Here is a 15,621-nt window from a genome sequence, read left to right as displayed (position 1 = left end):
TCTTATGTTTTATTGATGTCAAAATATCATAGAAGTAAAATAGTTGTTATAGATATTAGTCAAGGTGCACATAAGTGAATTTAGACACTCGAGAATATATAAAAGAAATTTATTGTACAATTTTCAAATATAACACAAAACTTAAAATCTTTCAAAATCTTTATCATCTACTTAAGATTTTTTTTCAACAATCTCTCTTGAACTGACAAAAAGAAAATGCAATCCTTAGAAGAGGAATGAAATCCAAGATAGATACTTTAAATAAAGTAACTTTGGTTTATGAAACCAAACTCTTCAACCATAAGAACAAAAGAAAATCTAGTAGAATTATTTGAATTTTTTATATAATTATTTCTTAAAAGATAAAGTCTTGAGTTTGATGAAAGACAACTAATGTCCGGCTAATGGCATGGAATTACATGGATGCACGTTGGTTTATGACTATAAATGTGACATTAAAAGCTAAGAAGAAGAGGAAGGTAACCAAGAAGGTAATAATGGACTATGTATTTATAAAGTAGCTCAAAATTATTGCACAAAAGTTGGGAATATCTTTAATGGGGTTAGTTTGAGAATGCTATTGTATTTTGAATTTTCTTTCCTAACACCAACGAGAAAAGGAAAAGATTTTGAATCCAAATTACAATCAAACTAAAACCCTCCCAAAAAATTAGGGTTTGATTGACACTACCATGAATCATGGAGGAGAAGAAGCTGAGAGAGTTTGAGAGTGAAAAAAAAAAAAGAAAAAAGAAAAGGAAAAGTGGGTTTGAAAAAAAAAGGGGTTTGTAAAGAAAGTTTTCATCTTTTTTCTTTTTAGGGGATAAAGGTTAAAACCCAGAAAGAGGAAGAAACAAACAAACAAACCCACAAAGTGGCCATTTCCAAGAGGGTTTTTGAAGACGTGAATGAATCCAGAAGGAAAAAAAATCACTGGGGTTTTTCTTTTTTGAGACTTTCACTGCAGATTAAAAGGGTTTTTCTTTTGAAGGGGTTTGTGGAGCCTACAAAGCATACCTTCGTCAGATCCGTGGCCTGGGACCCTTGTTTTTGTTTTTTCAATTCATTTCAATTTCTTTTTTTTTCTTTTTTTCTTTTTCCCTTTCTTCTTCTTTTCTCTTCAAATGGTGTGTGTACCTTTGCTTTCAGACTCAAAAATTCTCCATCTCTCTCAGATACAGTGTGACTTTCTTCTTCAGAGATAGAAAAGAGGGGCTTAGTGGGGTTGTTCTGTTAGCATTTTGGAGAGAGTGTTTGTCTAATATCAGAACAGGGGTCAGGGAGCCACTTGGATTTTTTTTTTTTGAAAAAAGGTTAGCCAATATTTGCTTTCTTTTTTATCTTCTCTGCTAATTTTGCTTTAGTTTTTTGACTTTTACTATCCTATTCTGCAAATGGGTCTTTCTCAAATCTATATGAAAAGAGTAAGAGTTCATTCATTTCTGAACTTCTTAATTGTAACATTCTGCAAGGTGTCTCTCTCCTTCTTTCTCTCATTTTTACTTTCTCTTCTCTCATCTCCTTTTTATCATTCATTTAGCTTACTGTTTGGTATTTACTGTTCCAATGCTTGCTCCTCCTTTCTTATGTTAAACTACTTGTGTTTCTTGGCCTTTGAAATCACTTCTTTCTGTTGATTTTGTGGTTTATGATATCTGTGTTGGACTGATGAAATTTTGAACTTTGCTGAGTTTTTGTTTTGTGGCTACAGGAACCGAGTTCATGAATCTGGAGGTATAAGATCGAATGCCCATGTGACAATTTTTTAGATTTGAAGTCAAGTGAGTAATCAGATCTGAGTTCTTATAAATCATTGTTGTTTAAGTTGTCTGGTTGAGATATGGGGATTTTTGCTGGAAAAATTATGTAATATGTCATTTAGATCTTGAATGAATGCCATTAAATTTGCCTGCCCCTTTGTTTGATACCATTAAAGATGGTTCTGCAAATTGTTGCATAAGTCCACCATGGCAGTGTTATGTACTACAAGAGTGCAAGAAATTTGTTCTGCTAATTGTTTTACTTTCACTCATTGACTTAAATTCTTTCTTTGTTTGTTGTGTTCCGTTTTTCAAGGGGTTGCCACATTCAGAATGCAAGCTTTAGATTTTCTGTATTAAATTTAAGAATGACCATTTGTGGATATGGACGTTGGAGAAGAAAGCTCCCGTTTTGGGTCCTTGCCTGCTACAACTTCTAGAAATTTGTCGTCATCGTCTTCTACCTTCTTTTCAGCACTTCAGTCTCCATTCTTTTCTCCGAGGTCATCGACATGTCGAAGGTCAGAAGCATCAAAGGCAGAAGTGGGGTGTGAAAGCATGGACTTCAGAGTTGATCCTTTAAGTTCTAGTGTGGTGGTTCCAGATTCTGAATCTTTGTTGAAAGCGAAATTTGCGGTTTCGGATTTGATTCGAAATTCAGATACTTGTATTCCGGGTGATTGTCAGAAGTTCGATCAAGCTTCATCTTCAACTGGAATATCTGGAAGTACTCCTTATAGTTGCAGCATTGCTCATGGAAATGAATATTTGGGACCTAGAGAAAAGTATAAAAAGCATAGCAGAAGTAACTTAACTTCTTACATGACAGCTCCAATTTCGATTTCCTCGACTAGACTAAGAAGTTATGATGTTTTCATAGGTTTGCACGGTTCGAAGCCTTCCTTGCTGCGATTTGCTAACTGGCTTCGTGCGGAGATGGAGGTTCATGGGATGAGTTGCTTTGTGTCTGATAGAGCAAAATGTAGAAATTCTCGCAAGCATAGAGTTATTGAGAGGGCAATGGATGCGTCCTCGTTTGGAGTCGTGATTCTGACAAAGAAATCATTCCAAAATCCTTACACCATTGAGGAGCTTCGATTTTTCTCTGGCAAGAAGAACTTGGTCCCAATATTTTTTGATTTGAGCCCAGGAGATTGTCTTGCCAGAGACATAGTGGAGAAGAGGGGAGATTTGTGGGAAAAACATGGAGGTGATTTGTGGATTCTGTATGGAGGATTGGAGAAGGAATGGAAAGAAGCTATTGAGGGGCTTTGTCGGGTCGACGAGTGGAAATTTGAAGCTCAGAATGGTAACTGGAGGGATTGCATTCTGAAAGCCGTCATGCTACTTGCAATGAGGTTGGGAAGGCGAAGTGTTGTCGAGCATTTGACTAAGTGGAGGGAGAAGGTAGAGAAAGAAGAGTTTCCTTTCCCCCGAAATGAGAATTTCATAGGCAGGAAGAAAGAATTGTCAGAGCTAGAATTCATACTTTTTGGCAATATAGCTGGTGATTCTGAAAGAGATTACTTTGAACTGAAAGCTCGGCCAAGACGAAAAAATTTGACCCTAGGCTGGAGTAAAAGTAGTTCATTAGAAGAGAAACAGAGGGAGCTACCATTAGAAGTGCGCAACAAGAAGGGTAAAGAACCTATTGTGTGGAAGGAGTCAGAAAAGGAGATCGAAATGCAGAGTATTGAATTTCCTCAACGGCATCGGCGACTGAAAACAAAAAGTGGTGAAAGGTATGCCAAGAGAAAAAGAACAGCCAAAATTTTGTATGGGAAAGGCATTGCTTGCATTTCAGGGGACTCCGGAATTGGTAAGACTGAGCTTCTCTTAGAATTTGCATATAGAAATCACCAAAAGTACAAGATGGTATTATGGATTGGAGGCGAAAGCCGATATATCAGGCAGAATTACCTTAACTTAGGTTCCTTCCTAGAAGTTGATGTAGGATTTGGAAATTTCTCAGGTAAAAGCAAGATAAAAAATTTTGAGGAGCAGGAAGAGGCAGCCATTTCAAGAATTCGCACAGAGCTGATGAGAAACGTTCCCTTTTTGTTGATAATCGATAATTTAGAGTGTGAAAAGGATTGGTGGGATCACAAACTTGTGATGGATCTTCTTCCTCGTTTTGGTGGAGAGACACATATCATAATATCCACTCGACTTCCTCGTGTAATGAATTTGGAGCCTCTGAAACTATCTTACCTATCAGGGGCTGAAGCAATGTGTTTAATGCAAGGAAGCCTTCGAGACTACTCAATGGCGGAGATTGACGTTTTGAGAGTCATTGAAGAGAAAGTTGGAAGGCTAACATTGGGCCTTGCAATAATTGGCGCAATCTTATCTGAGCTTCCCATCACACCCACTAGATTGTTGGATACAACCAATAGAATGCCCTTCAAAGATCAATCATGGAGCGGTAGGGAAGCTCATGTATTTCGGCGAAATACCTTCCTTATGCAGCTTTTTGAAGTATGTTTCTCTATTTTCGACCATGCTGACGGGCCACGGAGCTTAGCAACTAGAATGGCTCTAGCAAGTGGGTGGTTTGGTCCAGCTGCTATTCCCATTTCGCAGTTAACCCTTGCAGCACACAAGATACCAGAAAAGCGACAGCGGACGAGGTTGTGGAGAAAGTTGTTACGTTCCATGGCTTGTGGTTTAACTTCATCTTACATTAAAAAGTCAGAAGCCGAAGCAACTTCCATGTTGTTAAGGTTTAATATGGCCAGAAGCAGCACCAAACAGGGATGCCTACATTTCAACGATCTAGTCAAGCTATATGCACGCAAGAGAGGGGTGAACGGATTTGCCCAAGCAATGGTTCAAGTTGTCATGAACCGTCCATTCATCATTCATCACTCAGAACATATATGGGCAGCATGTTTCTTACTGTTTGGGTTTGGTCGGGACCCTGTAGTTGTCGAGCTCAAAGTGTCGGAGCTATTATACTTAATAAAAGAAGTCGTTTTACCGCTTGCCATTAGGACATTTCTCACGTTCTCTCAGTGCACCACTGCATTAGAACTTCTCCGGTTATGCACAAATGCACTAGAAGCTGCAGACCAAGCCTTCGTTACCCCGGTCGAGAAGTGGTTCGATAAGTCGCTTTGCTGGAGGCCAATTCAGACAAATGCACAGCTGAATCCTTATCTCTGGCAGGAGTTAGCTCTATGTAGAGCAACACTGTTAGAAACCCGAGCAAGACTAATGCTAAGAGGTGGACAATTCGACATTGGGGACGATCTAATTCGAAAGGCGATCTTTATCAGAACTTCCATATCTGGTGAGGATCATCCAGACACAATATCTGCTCGTGAAACTCTCAGTAAACTCAATAGGCTTATTGCTAATTTCCATGTTCATTCTTCTCCATAGGTTCAATAATTTTATTGTAAGGTATAATTTTTACTCCTTAGATTGATTATATACCAAGAATGTCAAATAAACCACTGTATACTTTCCCAGGAAATTCTTTTATAAAATTCTAACCCCCTACTTATAGTAGTTCTTTTTGTTCCGCCGGGCCAAAACAAACTAACCCCTTTCAATCTTACCTCTTTTATGTTTCCGTTTCGTGCCTTCTGTTTTCGGTATGATTCTGGCTGCTACAGAAGAACTCGTTCTTGTATCTTTTTTTCCACTGATAGCATCAAGTTTGAAGAAGCAGTTCTATTTGACATTTGTTCCAAGTTTAGTGTTTGTTCGTTTGATGTTATTTTTCAACTTATCTTATGATATGTTTCTTTCCAAATGTGTATTTATTTATTTTCTTGTAGTAATTAATAATAATTCTTCAATACTTTGTTATTTACAAGGTCTCAACAATGAATTACATAGTTGTATGTGTGATTTATCAAATGTTAATATAGTTTGATTTTTTTCCACCATCTTTTGATTGTTTTTTTTTTTCCTTCTAAAAAGCTTGAGATTAAAAAGTTCTCCATCTTTTCTAAAAAAAAAAAAGTTATTAAATATCGGACCCATGTTAACAAAAACTATTTAATTGTAGAGATGATATATTTTTAGACTTAAGGTTAAACACAAGCTAGTCAAACATCTACAATGTGATTATTTCAACTTTCAAAACCACAAATTTAGTTTTTGAAAATACAAAATTGAGAGTGGAGAGTTCCATTTGTCCGATATTTTTTGTTGTTGTATTTTCCTAAATTTCTCTTACATATAATAAATTTAAAATGTAACATAAATGAAATAATTTAATTATTTTGACAAATAAGTTTACTACATCAATTTTCAAACTAAAGATCCAAAACCTCTATTAAATCCATTTGATATTCATCTCTACATCACATATTCCAAATGTAACCATTTTTTTAAAAAACAAAATATTACAACATTTTTAAAGAACATGAACCATTTTTATTCAAAAAAGAAAATAGGGTAAACTAATTATTTTTAAATGTTGGCACTAATTTAATACAAAACTCAAATGATAATTTATCCAACGAATAAATACAAATTGAAAAATGTTGATTGAAAAAGAAAGAAAAAAGAAAGAAATTAAGAAATGCCCCCACGCAGGATCGAACTACGGACCTTCAGTTTACAAGACTGACGCTCTACCACTGAGCTATAGGGGCTGTTGATATAGACATCAACATTTAATTATTTATTTTTTGCTTTTTAATGATATTTAGAAAGAAACTTTCTAAATTAATTAATTAAAGCCTATAGGTTTGGGGTTTTGGGTTCTTGAAAATTGAGCTTATAAACTCTAATTTTACCTCGAAATTACTTGTTTTTATTATATACTTTTTATCAATGTCTTAATTTCCTTTTCAATTTGACTAGAAATTCAACGATATTAAAAATATTATATGGAATTGAGAGGATATATATATATATATGTATGTATGTATATATAAATGGCAATTTCACAACTTTTTGATAAGACATCTTAAGCACTTTGGACCATCCATTTTCTTGAAGGCTTATTATTATTATTGTTGTTGTTGCTATCAAATGTTTTAGAGTGGGTTTAGGGTAGAGGGTGTAAATCAAAGGTTAAGTTAAACAAATTACTTCAAACTTTGGAGTTTAATCACTTTTGTTGACTTTGGAAAAATATTTCTTTTTTCTATCCTTCAATCTTGAAATTATTTTTTTTAAGAAAAATATCTTTGTAGAACAAAGGATAAAAATTGACGTAACAATACATTGTACACACATCAAAATTACGTTAGAAGTAGAATTAATAAGCTTAGTACCATTTGTTAACCATTTTCATTTTCATTTTTTCATTTTTTTTGTTTTTGTTTATTAAAGTTAAAAATATTTTTTTAAAACAAAATGTGTTTTTCATTTTCAATTTTCCTATCTAATTTTAAAAATAAGTTTATTGTTTAAAAACAAAAAGTGAATCGATTACAAATACATTTACTTTTTTTTTTTAAACAAATGAGTTATCAAACTGACTCTAAAATAACCATAGAAATCAAAGCATTTAGATAAGTATGATTATGGGTTGTACAAATTTCAACCTTGATGTTTTATTTAAACATGAAAATGTCAACAAATTTGAAACTTGGGTCCAAACATTGGAGAAATGGAATGAACAAATTGGATTGTTTTATATATAATGGATAAAACACAATTTTTATATTCGAAATTATTGTAAGTGACAAAACTGTAAAAAAATATTTACAAAATATAGCAAAATTTTAGATTGTATCAACAATAGATACTATAGAAATCTCTAAGTGATGAATATGATATTTTGCTATATTTTGTAAAAACGGTTGTGTTACAACTCATAAGTTTGTTTACTCAAGTACATGTATTTTATAAGTGAATTTGAACTATGAAAAAAACAAACTATACCCTATGAATTAAACTAGTGCTTACGATCTCATAACGTAGCCGAAACCTAAATATGCGTTGAGTTTTGAATGTTTGTATGCACACGTTGACAAGAATTTGAAAGTCACTCTAACTATATATACATGATTATAACTTCACAAAGGTTACATAAGAGACACTATGACAATTTATCATATTTTAAGAAACACTTATTCTTTTAAATCAATAAATTTATAGTTAGATCAGATGTAAATCATGTGAGTCTTTCTTATCCAAGGTCCAAATCATCAATACAGGAATCTTCATCAACATCATTAAATAATTATGAAAAACACTAAATAGAATAAACTTTAAGTTTAGATGCCAAAATTTATATTTTGATCTAAATTGAGAGTGATAGTTGTAATTATACTCACAATTCTCAAATTTATAATGGGTTAAGATTGAACTTGAAATTATAATAATGGGTTATAAACGGAACCTAAGTTTAAGAAGAGTTCACAGTCTCATATTCTTTTGTATATATACACATGCACGTGTGTGTATATGTGTGTGTATATAATAAAAGATGAACAAAACAAGATATGATGTAATAAAATTGCTAAACTTAGGGGAGGGGAATGAAGATTCTTGGAGAGACAGAATTCAGAAATGTATCTGATCTGTTGGATTATAGATTGATTGATAAATGACAATCATATGAAACATTATATCATAGTTTTGATTAATGTACACAACCATCATGAAAATAAAAGACAGTAGAGCCTAGGAACTTTCTCCATAGCTTTCAATTTTTGATGGTTACTGAGTTTTTTTTTTTGTCCAATCATTTACAAAGAGCATAGCAGAAGAGGAGGATTGATGTTTGATTTTCCATTAAAATCAAGCATCAGCTTGACCTGCCATGGCCTCATCACCTGAGGAATAATCATCTTCACTCAGCTCCTCATCACTAGATTTCTCCTCCGGAACAGCACCAATGTCTTCTGGCTTTGCATATTTCTCACAGTATTCTGTACATAACACAGCTTAAATGAAAAAGATGAAACCGACAAGACAGGGGATTCTAACAGGACTCTAACGATGTGTGTCGGGTGGGGAGTGGGATGTGACTGCTAAATTTATAACCGATGGATGTACGTGATTGATGTTCATAATCATCGTCACAGATCCAGAACACATGTATGAATCTCTTTACAGAGAAAGCTCAGGGCTAGTAAGTCTATATCAAGTGAATCAGCTCAACATCAACAACCAAGAGTTGAGTTTGCAATAAGAAAATTTTGTCTATATCTAGTTTCATACTACCGACCGAATCAACAGCTTACAATACGCTCAAACTACTAAATATTCAATAAAAGTACCTTTTACTCTTTGCTCATATGCAGTGCGGTCGCGCATCATTACTGCAGCAGCTTCTCCGTTCAACGGATCCGAAGGGTTGGGATACAGGAGAAGTTGTGGAAGAAACACTTCAAAAACATTTACAAGGTCTGTACAACAAAAAATACCCAAATTAGACCACATCGATTATAGTTCCATTAAAAAAAAACCAATTGATCACCATAATAAGTACAACCAAACTTATAACAGTACAATTCCACAAAGACGTTTCTTACCAAACATAGGGCTCCATGTCTGGTTGATAACATCCAAACAAACTGAGCCCGACCTGCAATTTATAAACATATATACCAATCTCAACAATCTACTCCATAAGAAGATAAGGCCCTATCCATAAAGAGAACCAATGTAATAAGTTTCGATGTCGATATTGGGCCAACTCACATTTCATCAACATTTGGATGATAAATTTTGTTAACAAAGCCAATTGAAGGTGACTTGTAAGGATAAGCATCTGGCAACTCAACCCTAATCCTCCACACACCGCCTTGGTAAAGACCTTCAAGTTTCAACCAAAACAAGCAAAAAAGGAAAAAGGGATAAGATCACAAAGCCTTTAATTAATCCCAGAAATGTACTTGAACTGGCTTAATTTCAAATGGGAAAGTCAGCAACCATCAAAACTGTAGGTTAAGAAGAACAAGACTACAATTTGAAACTAGTCAACCACACAACAAGCTTAGAAAATAAAGACCCAAACTGCAGGTTTGGTTGATTCAAACAAAGGCAAAGTATCAAAGCGTGTCTCAATACAATGAATCAACAAAAGGGGGGGAAATCCTAAAGAGACAGAATCAACAGAATCAACAACAAAACCCAAGTAAGATATGAGAAGTTAATCCTAAATTCACAAGAAAAACAATAACAAAAGAGGGAAAAATCAAAGATGGGTATAGATGATTTACTGTCTTTAGGTCCATGGAAGTCCACATAAAACTCTTGCATGCTATCATTGATTGTTTCCACCTTGTAATCACTCATCATCCTGAATCAAAATCAGCTCAGTCAAAGAAGAAAGGGGTAAAGGGAGGGAAAAAGAAAAAGGGTAGAACCTAAAGAGGAGAAGGATGAAACAAAACAAAGAATCCAATCGAAAAGCATAAGAAATTGGGAAAAAAAAAACAAAAAAACAAAAAAAGCTTACAGCTTCATCAAATCCATTTCACGTCGCTTGCTTGGAGAAGACATGGTTATGGAATTGGATTGAGAAGAAGGGAAGAGGGTGGTAAGAGAAAGTAGAAAGGAAAAGAAAGGAAAGGAAAGGAAAGGAAAGGAATGAAGCGATAGGAAGAGGGAATGAAGGCTTTTTCTTACCCGCAAAAGCGGTTCAGACACGGAAGTAGTGATTCAAGCTGTATCCTTTAACATGTAAAAAAGAAAAGAAAACAAAATAAAGAGTCAAATTTGTTTCCTTTAAACATTTTTTCCAAAGGGTTAACACAGAAATTTAAAAGAAACCAATGGAACTTTGAAGGGTTTTTAGAGATGTCAAGCTCCAATTATTGGAGCTAACCACCTCAAACTTAACACATTTTGTTCTTTAACTTTTAAGTTTAATTTTTGTTCCAAGTTCTAAATCTTAATCATTTCTAGTTTAATTTTTCTTGTTTTTCGGTTTTAAAAGTATATACTTTTATTATAAAATTTTGGTTTTGTTTTTATTTATTTTTTATTAAAATAAAATAAAATTTTAGATTTTATCAATATTTATCGATATTAACTTCAATAAGTTACATTTTTATACCTAATTTCGAGTTTGGTTTCTATTCTACTTTTAGGATTTAGAATATAGATTAACATATTGTTTTACTATAAACTCCCGGACTCAACTTAATATTTAACTCAAAAGATTTATTGGAATTGATTAAATAATAATAATAATTGATTTTAAAAGAAAAATTAGGATTAATATAACCTTACCTTATAAAAAATAACTAATTACTAAATTTATGGTTGATTTTAAAGAAACTTCAAATGGTCAATACATTAATAACATTTAATTATAAGTTTAATCACACAACTTTCTTTATATCACAATAATTAAATAATGGACTAATATTAGAATTTATTTCGAAAGTGCCATTTTTTATTCTTTTGAGAAAAAAAGGACGTTTCTCATTCAGTAGTTAAATAATTTTCTATAAATAATCGTTTAAGAAACAATTTCTAAAGATAATTTTTAATTGTACTAAAAAAAGATATATTTTAATTTATTTTAGTTTCTACGTGTATATATTTTTCATGAATTCTAATTGGTTCTCACAACTTTCAAATGTTATAATTATTCTTTAGTTTTTTTTTAAAAAAAATAATACATACATAATATAAGTTTTTAATATCCAAAATTATTTTGGTTTCTCACAAGTTAAATATGAAATATTTGTTTAGAAAAATTATTTTAAACAATAAAATTTTAAAAAAACATATTTACAAATATTATAAAAAACTATAGTAGTTTATCAATATCTATCAACATTTTTGTCATTTATATTCGTAAATAAGATGGTTTATTTTGCTATTATTTAAAAACAACTCTATTTATTCCTAACATTTAACGGGACGGATAATTTTACAAATACACGGAGTGACAAATGAATAAGAGGCTAAAAATTTTCTTTAAAAGAAAAACTCAATTATAATGTGAGCATAAAATGAGACAAAATTGTAAAAGCTATGAGGCCACAAAGGGATACAATACAAAATAACAAAATCTAAAAAAAAAAAGAAAAAAACTCATATAATTTTATAAAAAGGATAGAATTGTTTAAAGAGATGAAGGATTGGGAGAAGCTTTTATATGTATATTATATGTGGTCACAAACTCAAAATAAATTAATTGTAGACCCATGTGAACAGATATTTAAATTCTTAAATCTTATCCTACCTCCTCATTCTTTTTTACATTTTTTTACCTTTTTTTTTTCTACTTATTTTGATTCATCTCTTAAATCTCTATTTTGCATTTAATATTTATCTAAAAGAAACGAGAGATTAAAATAACATATTTGTAGATGGATAACACAATGGTGCAATATGTTAGTTGAGTTATATGTTCATTCAATAAAGTTAATATAACTTAAATTGAATAAGCTAGTTGAATTAAAATAATGTTACTTGAGATCGTTATTGGTACAACATTGATACAATGACAACCTAACTAAACACATATATATATATATAAGAAAGCCATTACTTTGACTAATTGAGGTTTTTGTACCATTTAATTTATTTCATTTGATTGTTATCTCGTAACTAATTGGAATTTTATTAGGTAAATTTTTTGTTTTCTGGAAAAGAAAATTAGTTTTTAGTTTTCTAGTTCTAAATTATTTAAAATTGTAAAAGAAATGGAATATTAATGTTATTTTTTTAATAATATATATTCACATTGATGGGAGTTATTAAAAATATTTGAAACTATTAGAAATTAAAAATGTTTAAAACTTAAAAAACCAAAAATTAAAATTTTTAAAAACTTAATTAAGAGTTTGGTAATATTATCCTTTTAATTTACAGAAAACATTAAGAAAGTGAAGATTTTTTTCAATTAAAAAGAAGGTTTTCAAATAAAATAAAAAGAAACATTAATTTATTTTTGAGATGTTAAAATGTTTAGGGTTTTATAAAAAGCAACTTAGCTTCTTGATTGGGAGATTCATGAATGTTCAACTTTTGTGGTTTACAACAAAACAAAAATAATAATTATTATTTAGTTAAAAACTTAAAAGTAAATTATCATATTAATTATTTATTCTCCAACTTACAATGATTGTCCTAACTTTTTTAAAAATTAAAAATAGATAATATATAAAACAAAGCTCTAATATTGAGGAGATAGAATGATAAACTAATCCTAATTTATTTTAAATTTAAATCACACTTAATCTAAATACAACTCAATAATTCATTTATTCTTCCAGTAAAAAATGAACGGGGGAACTCGAGCGGCCTAAAACTATACTAAATTCATCAGTGGATATAAAGGTCATCCCAATATCATCAAATCAAGCTCATTTTGGTTGTTTGCGATATCTCTCACTCAAATAACTTTTAAATTTGCTATTTTTGTAATTTAAAAAATTTAATTATGTCTAAGTTCAATCTTATACTTCAAAATAAATTTAACGTCGATAAATTTTGTTATATTTGGTAAACATTTTCTTTATTTTTTATTTTTTTTTGTTATATTTAAAAATACACATTTTAACATTTTATTAGACTACAAATAAAATTTACCAAAGAGATCTAAAGCTATTATAGAATCAAAATAATACATAAATTCAACTCTTTCATCTGTTTGTAACACAAAATAATTTTGAATTGAATTAACTTGTGAGACTATCCAAGAAAAGGACTAATTCAACCCTCATTAAATTAACGTTTTAATTTTACAATTTACCAAAAAAAAAAAAGAAAAAAAGAAAGGAATCTGGCATTATTGAATAAAGAAAATAAATGATATTAATGGATGAGGAAGATTTGTGAGACCATAGAGGAGACATGTTTATGAATGGAGACAATCTTCATAATTAATTTCTAAAATTCCATTTCACATAATCACTTTCCCTCCTCTTTTTTTTTTTTTTTAGCATGAAATAAACTTTATATTATATAGTATTAGTATTATATGAACACACTATTTTCTATTCTATATTATTTTATTGCCAACCAATCACAGCCGTCTGATTGGACTTAAGTTTGATGATCACAAGGTCACCATTATTCTTGCTTTGGAATTTGAAAACATTTTAATGGTTTACGCTACACCATGATTGCACCTGATATCAGCAAACAAACCCATCCTTATTTTTTACTCTAAATTTATACATCTTTTTAAGGTAATAGTTAATTAATCGATGGTGACAATATTTTATAATCGAACCAAGTACTATGTAATTTAAACTTTAGTCGTGATATTTGTAGATAATATATTGTTAAAACATGATAGAGTACGTAGATTTAAATTAAGCAAATTCCAATATACACGTAATAAAGTGTCAAAGTAGGATTTTAGTCCTATTTTGGAAAATTTATTGATGAAGGTTCTTTAGTTATTATTTTTAAATAACCATTTTAAGATTTACATTCATTTTGCCTATCCATTTTTGTTCTAATTTGTGGGGGGCAAAATACATATTTTGTAGGTTTTTTTTTTTCAGAAATAGAAAAGAAGATTAGAAATATTTTGTCAATTTTCTATTTAATTAAAATTATATTATACATTAAAAAAACTAACGAAAACTAAAAACAATGACAAAAATAGTTGCCTTTTTAATGTTGAGAGGTTAAACTATACCCTTAAAAATGAAATACTTAAAACATGATAAAATTAAAAATTCAGCTATAAAATTTCAATTTTATTTTAAATATTGACAAAGTTTTATTTTTAGTTCAATAACAGTGTTAAAAATAGTAATTAATACCTTATTAAATATGCTATGATCGTTAATACCATACAATGAGAGAATGTCTTTCTTTTTACCTGTCTTTATTGAGATTATTTTTGGGAAGAATATATTTTATGAGAAAAGATAATCGAAAAGAAATGTAGATATAAAAATCAATTGAAAGGAAATAATAATTGACATTTTTGGGATTATCCACCTGAAATTATCTTATAATGGAATTAGATTCCATTTTCTTTTATTTATTTAGCATAAGCTAAGCTCGGATTATGATACTTCTAGGTCATTGCGTAGGCAAATTTAATATCATTTTACTTTCTTGAAAATAGAGAATATTTTTTTAAAATAATAGTAAGGAATGAAATAAAATAATTCACAAAATCTTTTTTTTTTTTTTTACAAAAGATGTAAAATCCATAGAAGATTGGGCATTACTAAAGTTTAGTTTAGATTCACAGATTCCGAGAATATTCTTTTAAAGGTTTAAAACGTAAGATTTTATAAGACCTTAATTGATATACAAGTTGTATGCTTGAAAATAAAGCAAAACTAAGACGTCACGTTCACTCCAAATTAAATTGGGTTCTATGTTACAAAAATGATTTTTTTTTCTTGGAAACAGAAATAACTTGAAACAGTTATTGAATTTTGTAGGTAAAATAAATAAATTTCTGAACATTTTCATTAAAATGTTGTTTTACAAATAATTATATATATATATAAAAGAAACACTTGTGAGTCGGACTTCCGACTTAAAAAGAAAAAAGATGCAATTGACATAAAATCACTCTAACAAGGACAACATTACTATTTTTTTTATATGAGACATAAATGAAGTTAACACATACCGAACAGAAGGAACATTAATTGGTTTGTCACAGCAAGGTTGGTAAGGTTGAATAAAATAGTGTTGCAACCTATAAAAAGCAACTTACAAGTCCTCCAAAAATATACATACTTATCATTGGTTTTTATAGTGGGAAGAAAGTTAAAATTCAGTCTCTATAATTTTGATAAGCAATAGTCTTAGATAACCTGAACTCTAAAGCAATAGTCTTGACATCAAGAACTATTCATGATGGTTTTATCAAACTACAGGAATCGAATTCTAACTATATGGTTTATAGACTAAATTCTAAATATCTTTGTAAAGAAGAAAAATGAGGAATTAAAATTGAAAAACGAAAACACAAAGATTTAAAAAGCTAAGATAATTTGCAACA

At 30.5% G+C, this 15,621-nt stretch overlaps 2 protein-coding genes and 1 non-coding gene across 5 annotated transcripts; 1 reads left to right on the top strand and 2 right to left on the bottom strand.

Annotated features, from left to right (window-relative positions):
* The first annotated feature begins 553 nt into the window (after window positions 1–553).
* On the top strand, window positions 554–5,458 carry LOC101216244. 3 transcript variants are annotated; one of them, XM_011656432.2, is made up of 3 exons: window positions 554–1,313; window positions 1,712–1,781; window positions 2,077–5,458. In XM_011656432.2, the coding sequence occupies exon 3, from the start codon at window positions 2,145–2,147 to the stop codon at window positions 5,142–5,144; it is 3,000 nt and encodes a 999-aa protein (XP_011654734.1). In that variant the 5' UTR covers window positions 554–1,313; window positions 1,712–1,781; window positions 2,077–2,144; the 3' UTR covers window positions 5,145–5,458. The 3 variants fall into 3 exon arrangements, with proteins under 3 accessions (XP_011654734.1, XP_031742034.1, XP_031742035.1); XM_031886174.1 differs by lacking the exon at window positions 554–1,313 and adding an exon at window positions 1,362–1,472; XM_031886175.1 differs by lacking the exons at window positions 554–1,313; window positions 1,712–1,781 and having other exon boundaries at window positions 2,364–2,545; window positions 2,641–5,458.
* An 840-nt stretch (window positions 5,459–6,298) lies between these two features.
* On the bottom strand, window positions 6,299–6,370 carry TRNAT-UGU. Its single transcript has one exon. It is a non-coding gene; the product is annotated as a tRNA-Thr (tRNA).
* A 1,852-nt stretch (window positions 6,371–8,222) lies between these two features.
* Window positions 8,223–10,449, bottom strand: LOC101216007 (ubiquitin-conjugating enzyme E2 4). The gene is made up of 6 exons (XM_004143847.3): window positions 10,138–10,449; window positions 9,899–9,978; window positions 9,378–9,492; window positions 9,209–9,261; window positions 8,954–9,082; window positions 8,223–8,602 (listed from the first exon to the last, which is right to left on the bottom strand). The coding sequence occupies exons 1-6, from the start codon at window positions 10,179–10,181 to the stop codon at window positions 8,472–8,474; spliced, it is 552 nt and encodes a 183-aa protein (XP_004143895.1). The 5' UTR covers window positions 10,182–10,449; the 3' UTR covers window positions 8,223–8,471.
* Between the last annotated feature and the right edge of the window lie 5,172 nt (window positions 10,450–15,621).

This window comes from Cucumis sativus, chromosome 5 (assembly GCF_000004075.3).
Source record: "Cucumis sativus cultivar 9930 chromosome 5, Cucumber_9930_V3, whole genome shotgun sequence".
NCBI lineage: Eukaryota > Viridiplantae > Streptophyta > Magnoliopsida > Cucurbitales > Cucurbitaceae > Cucumis > Cucumis sativus.
Note: the sequence above shows the minus strand (reverse complement) of the source record. Positions and strands in the feature narration are given on the sequence as shown.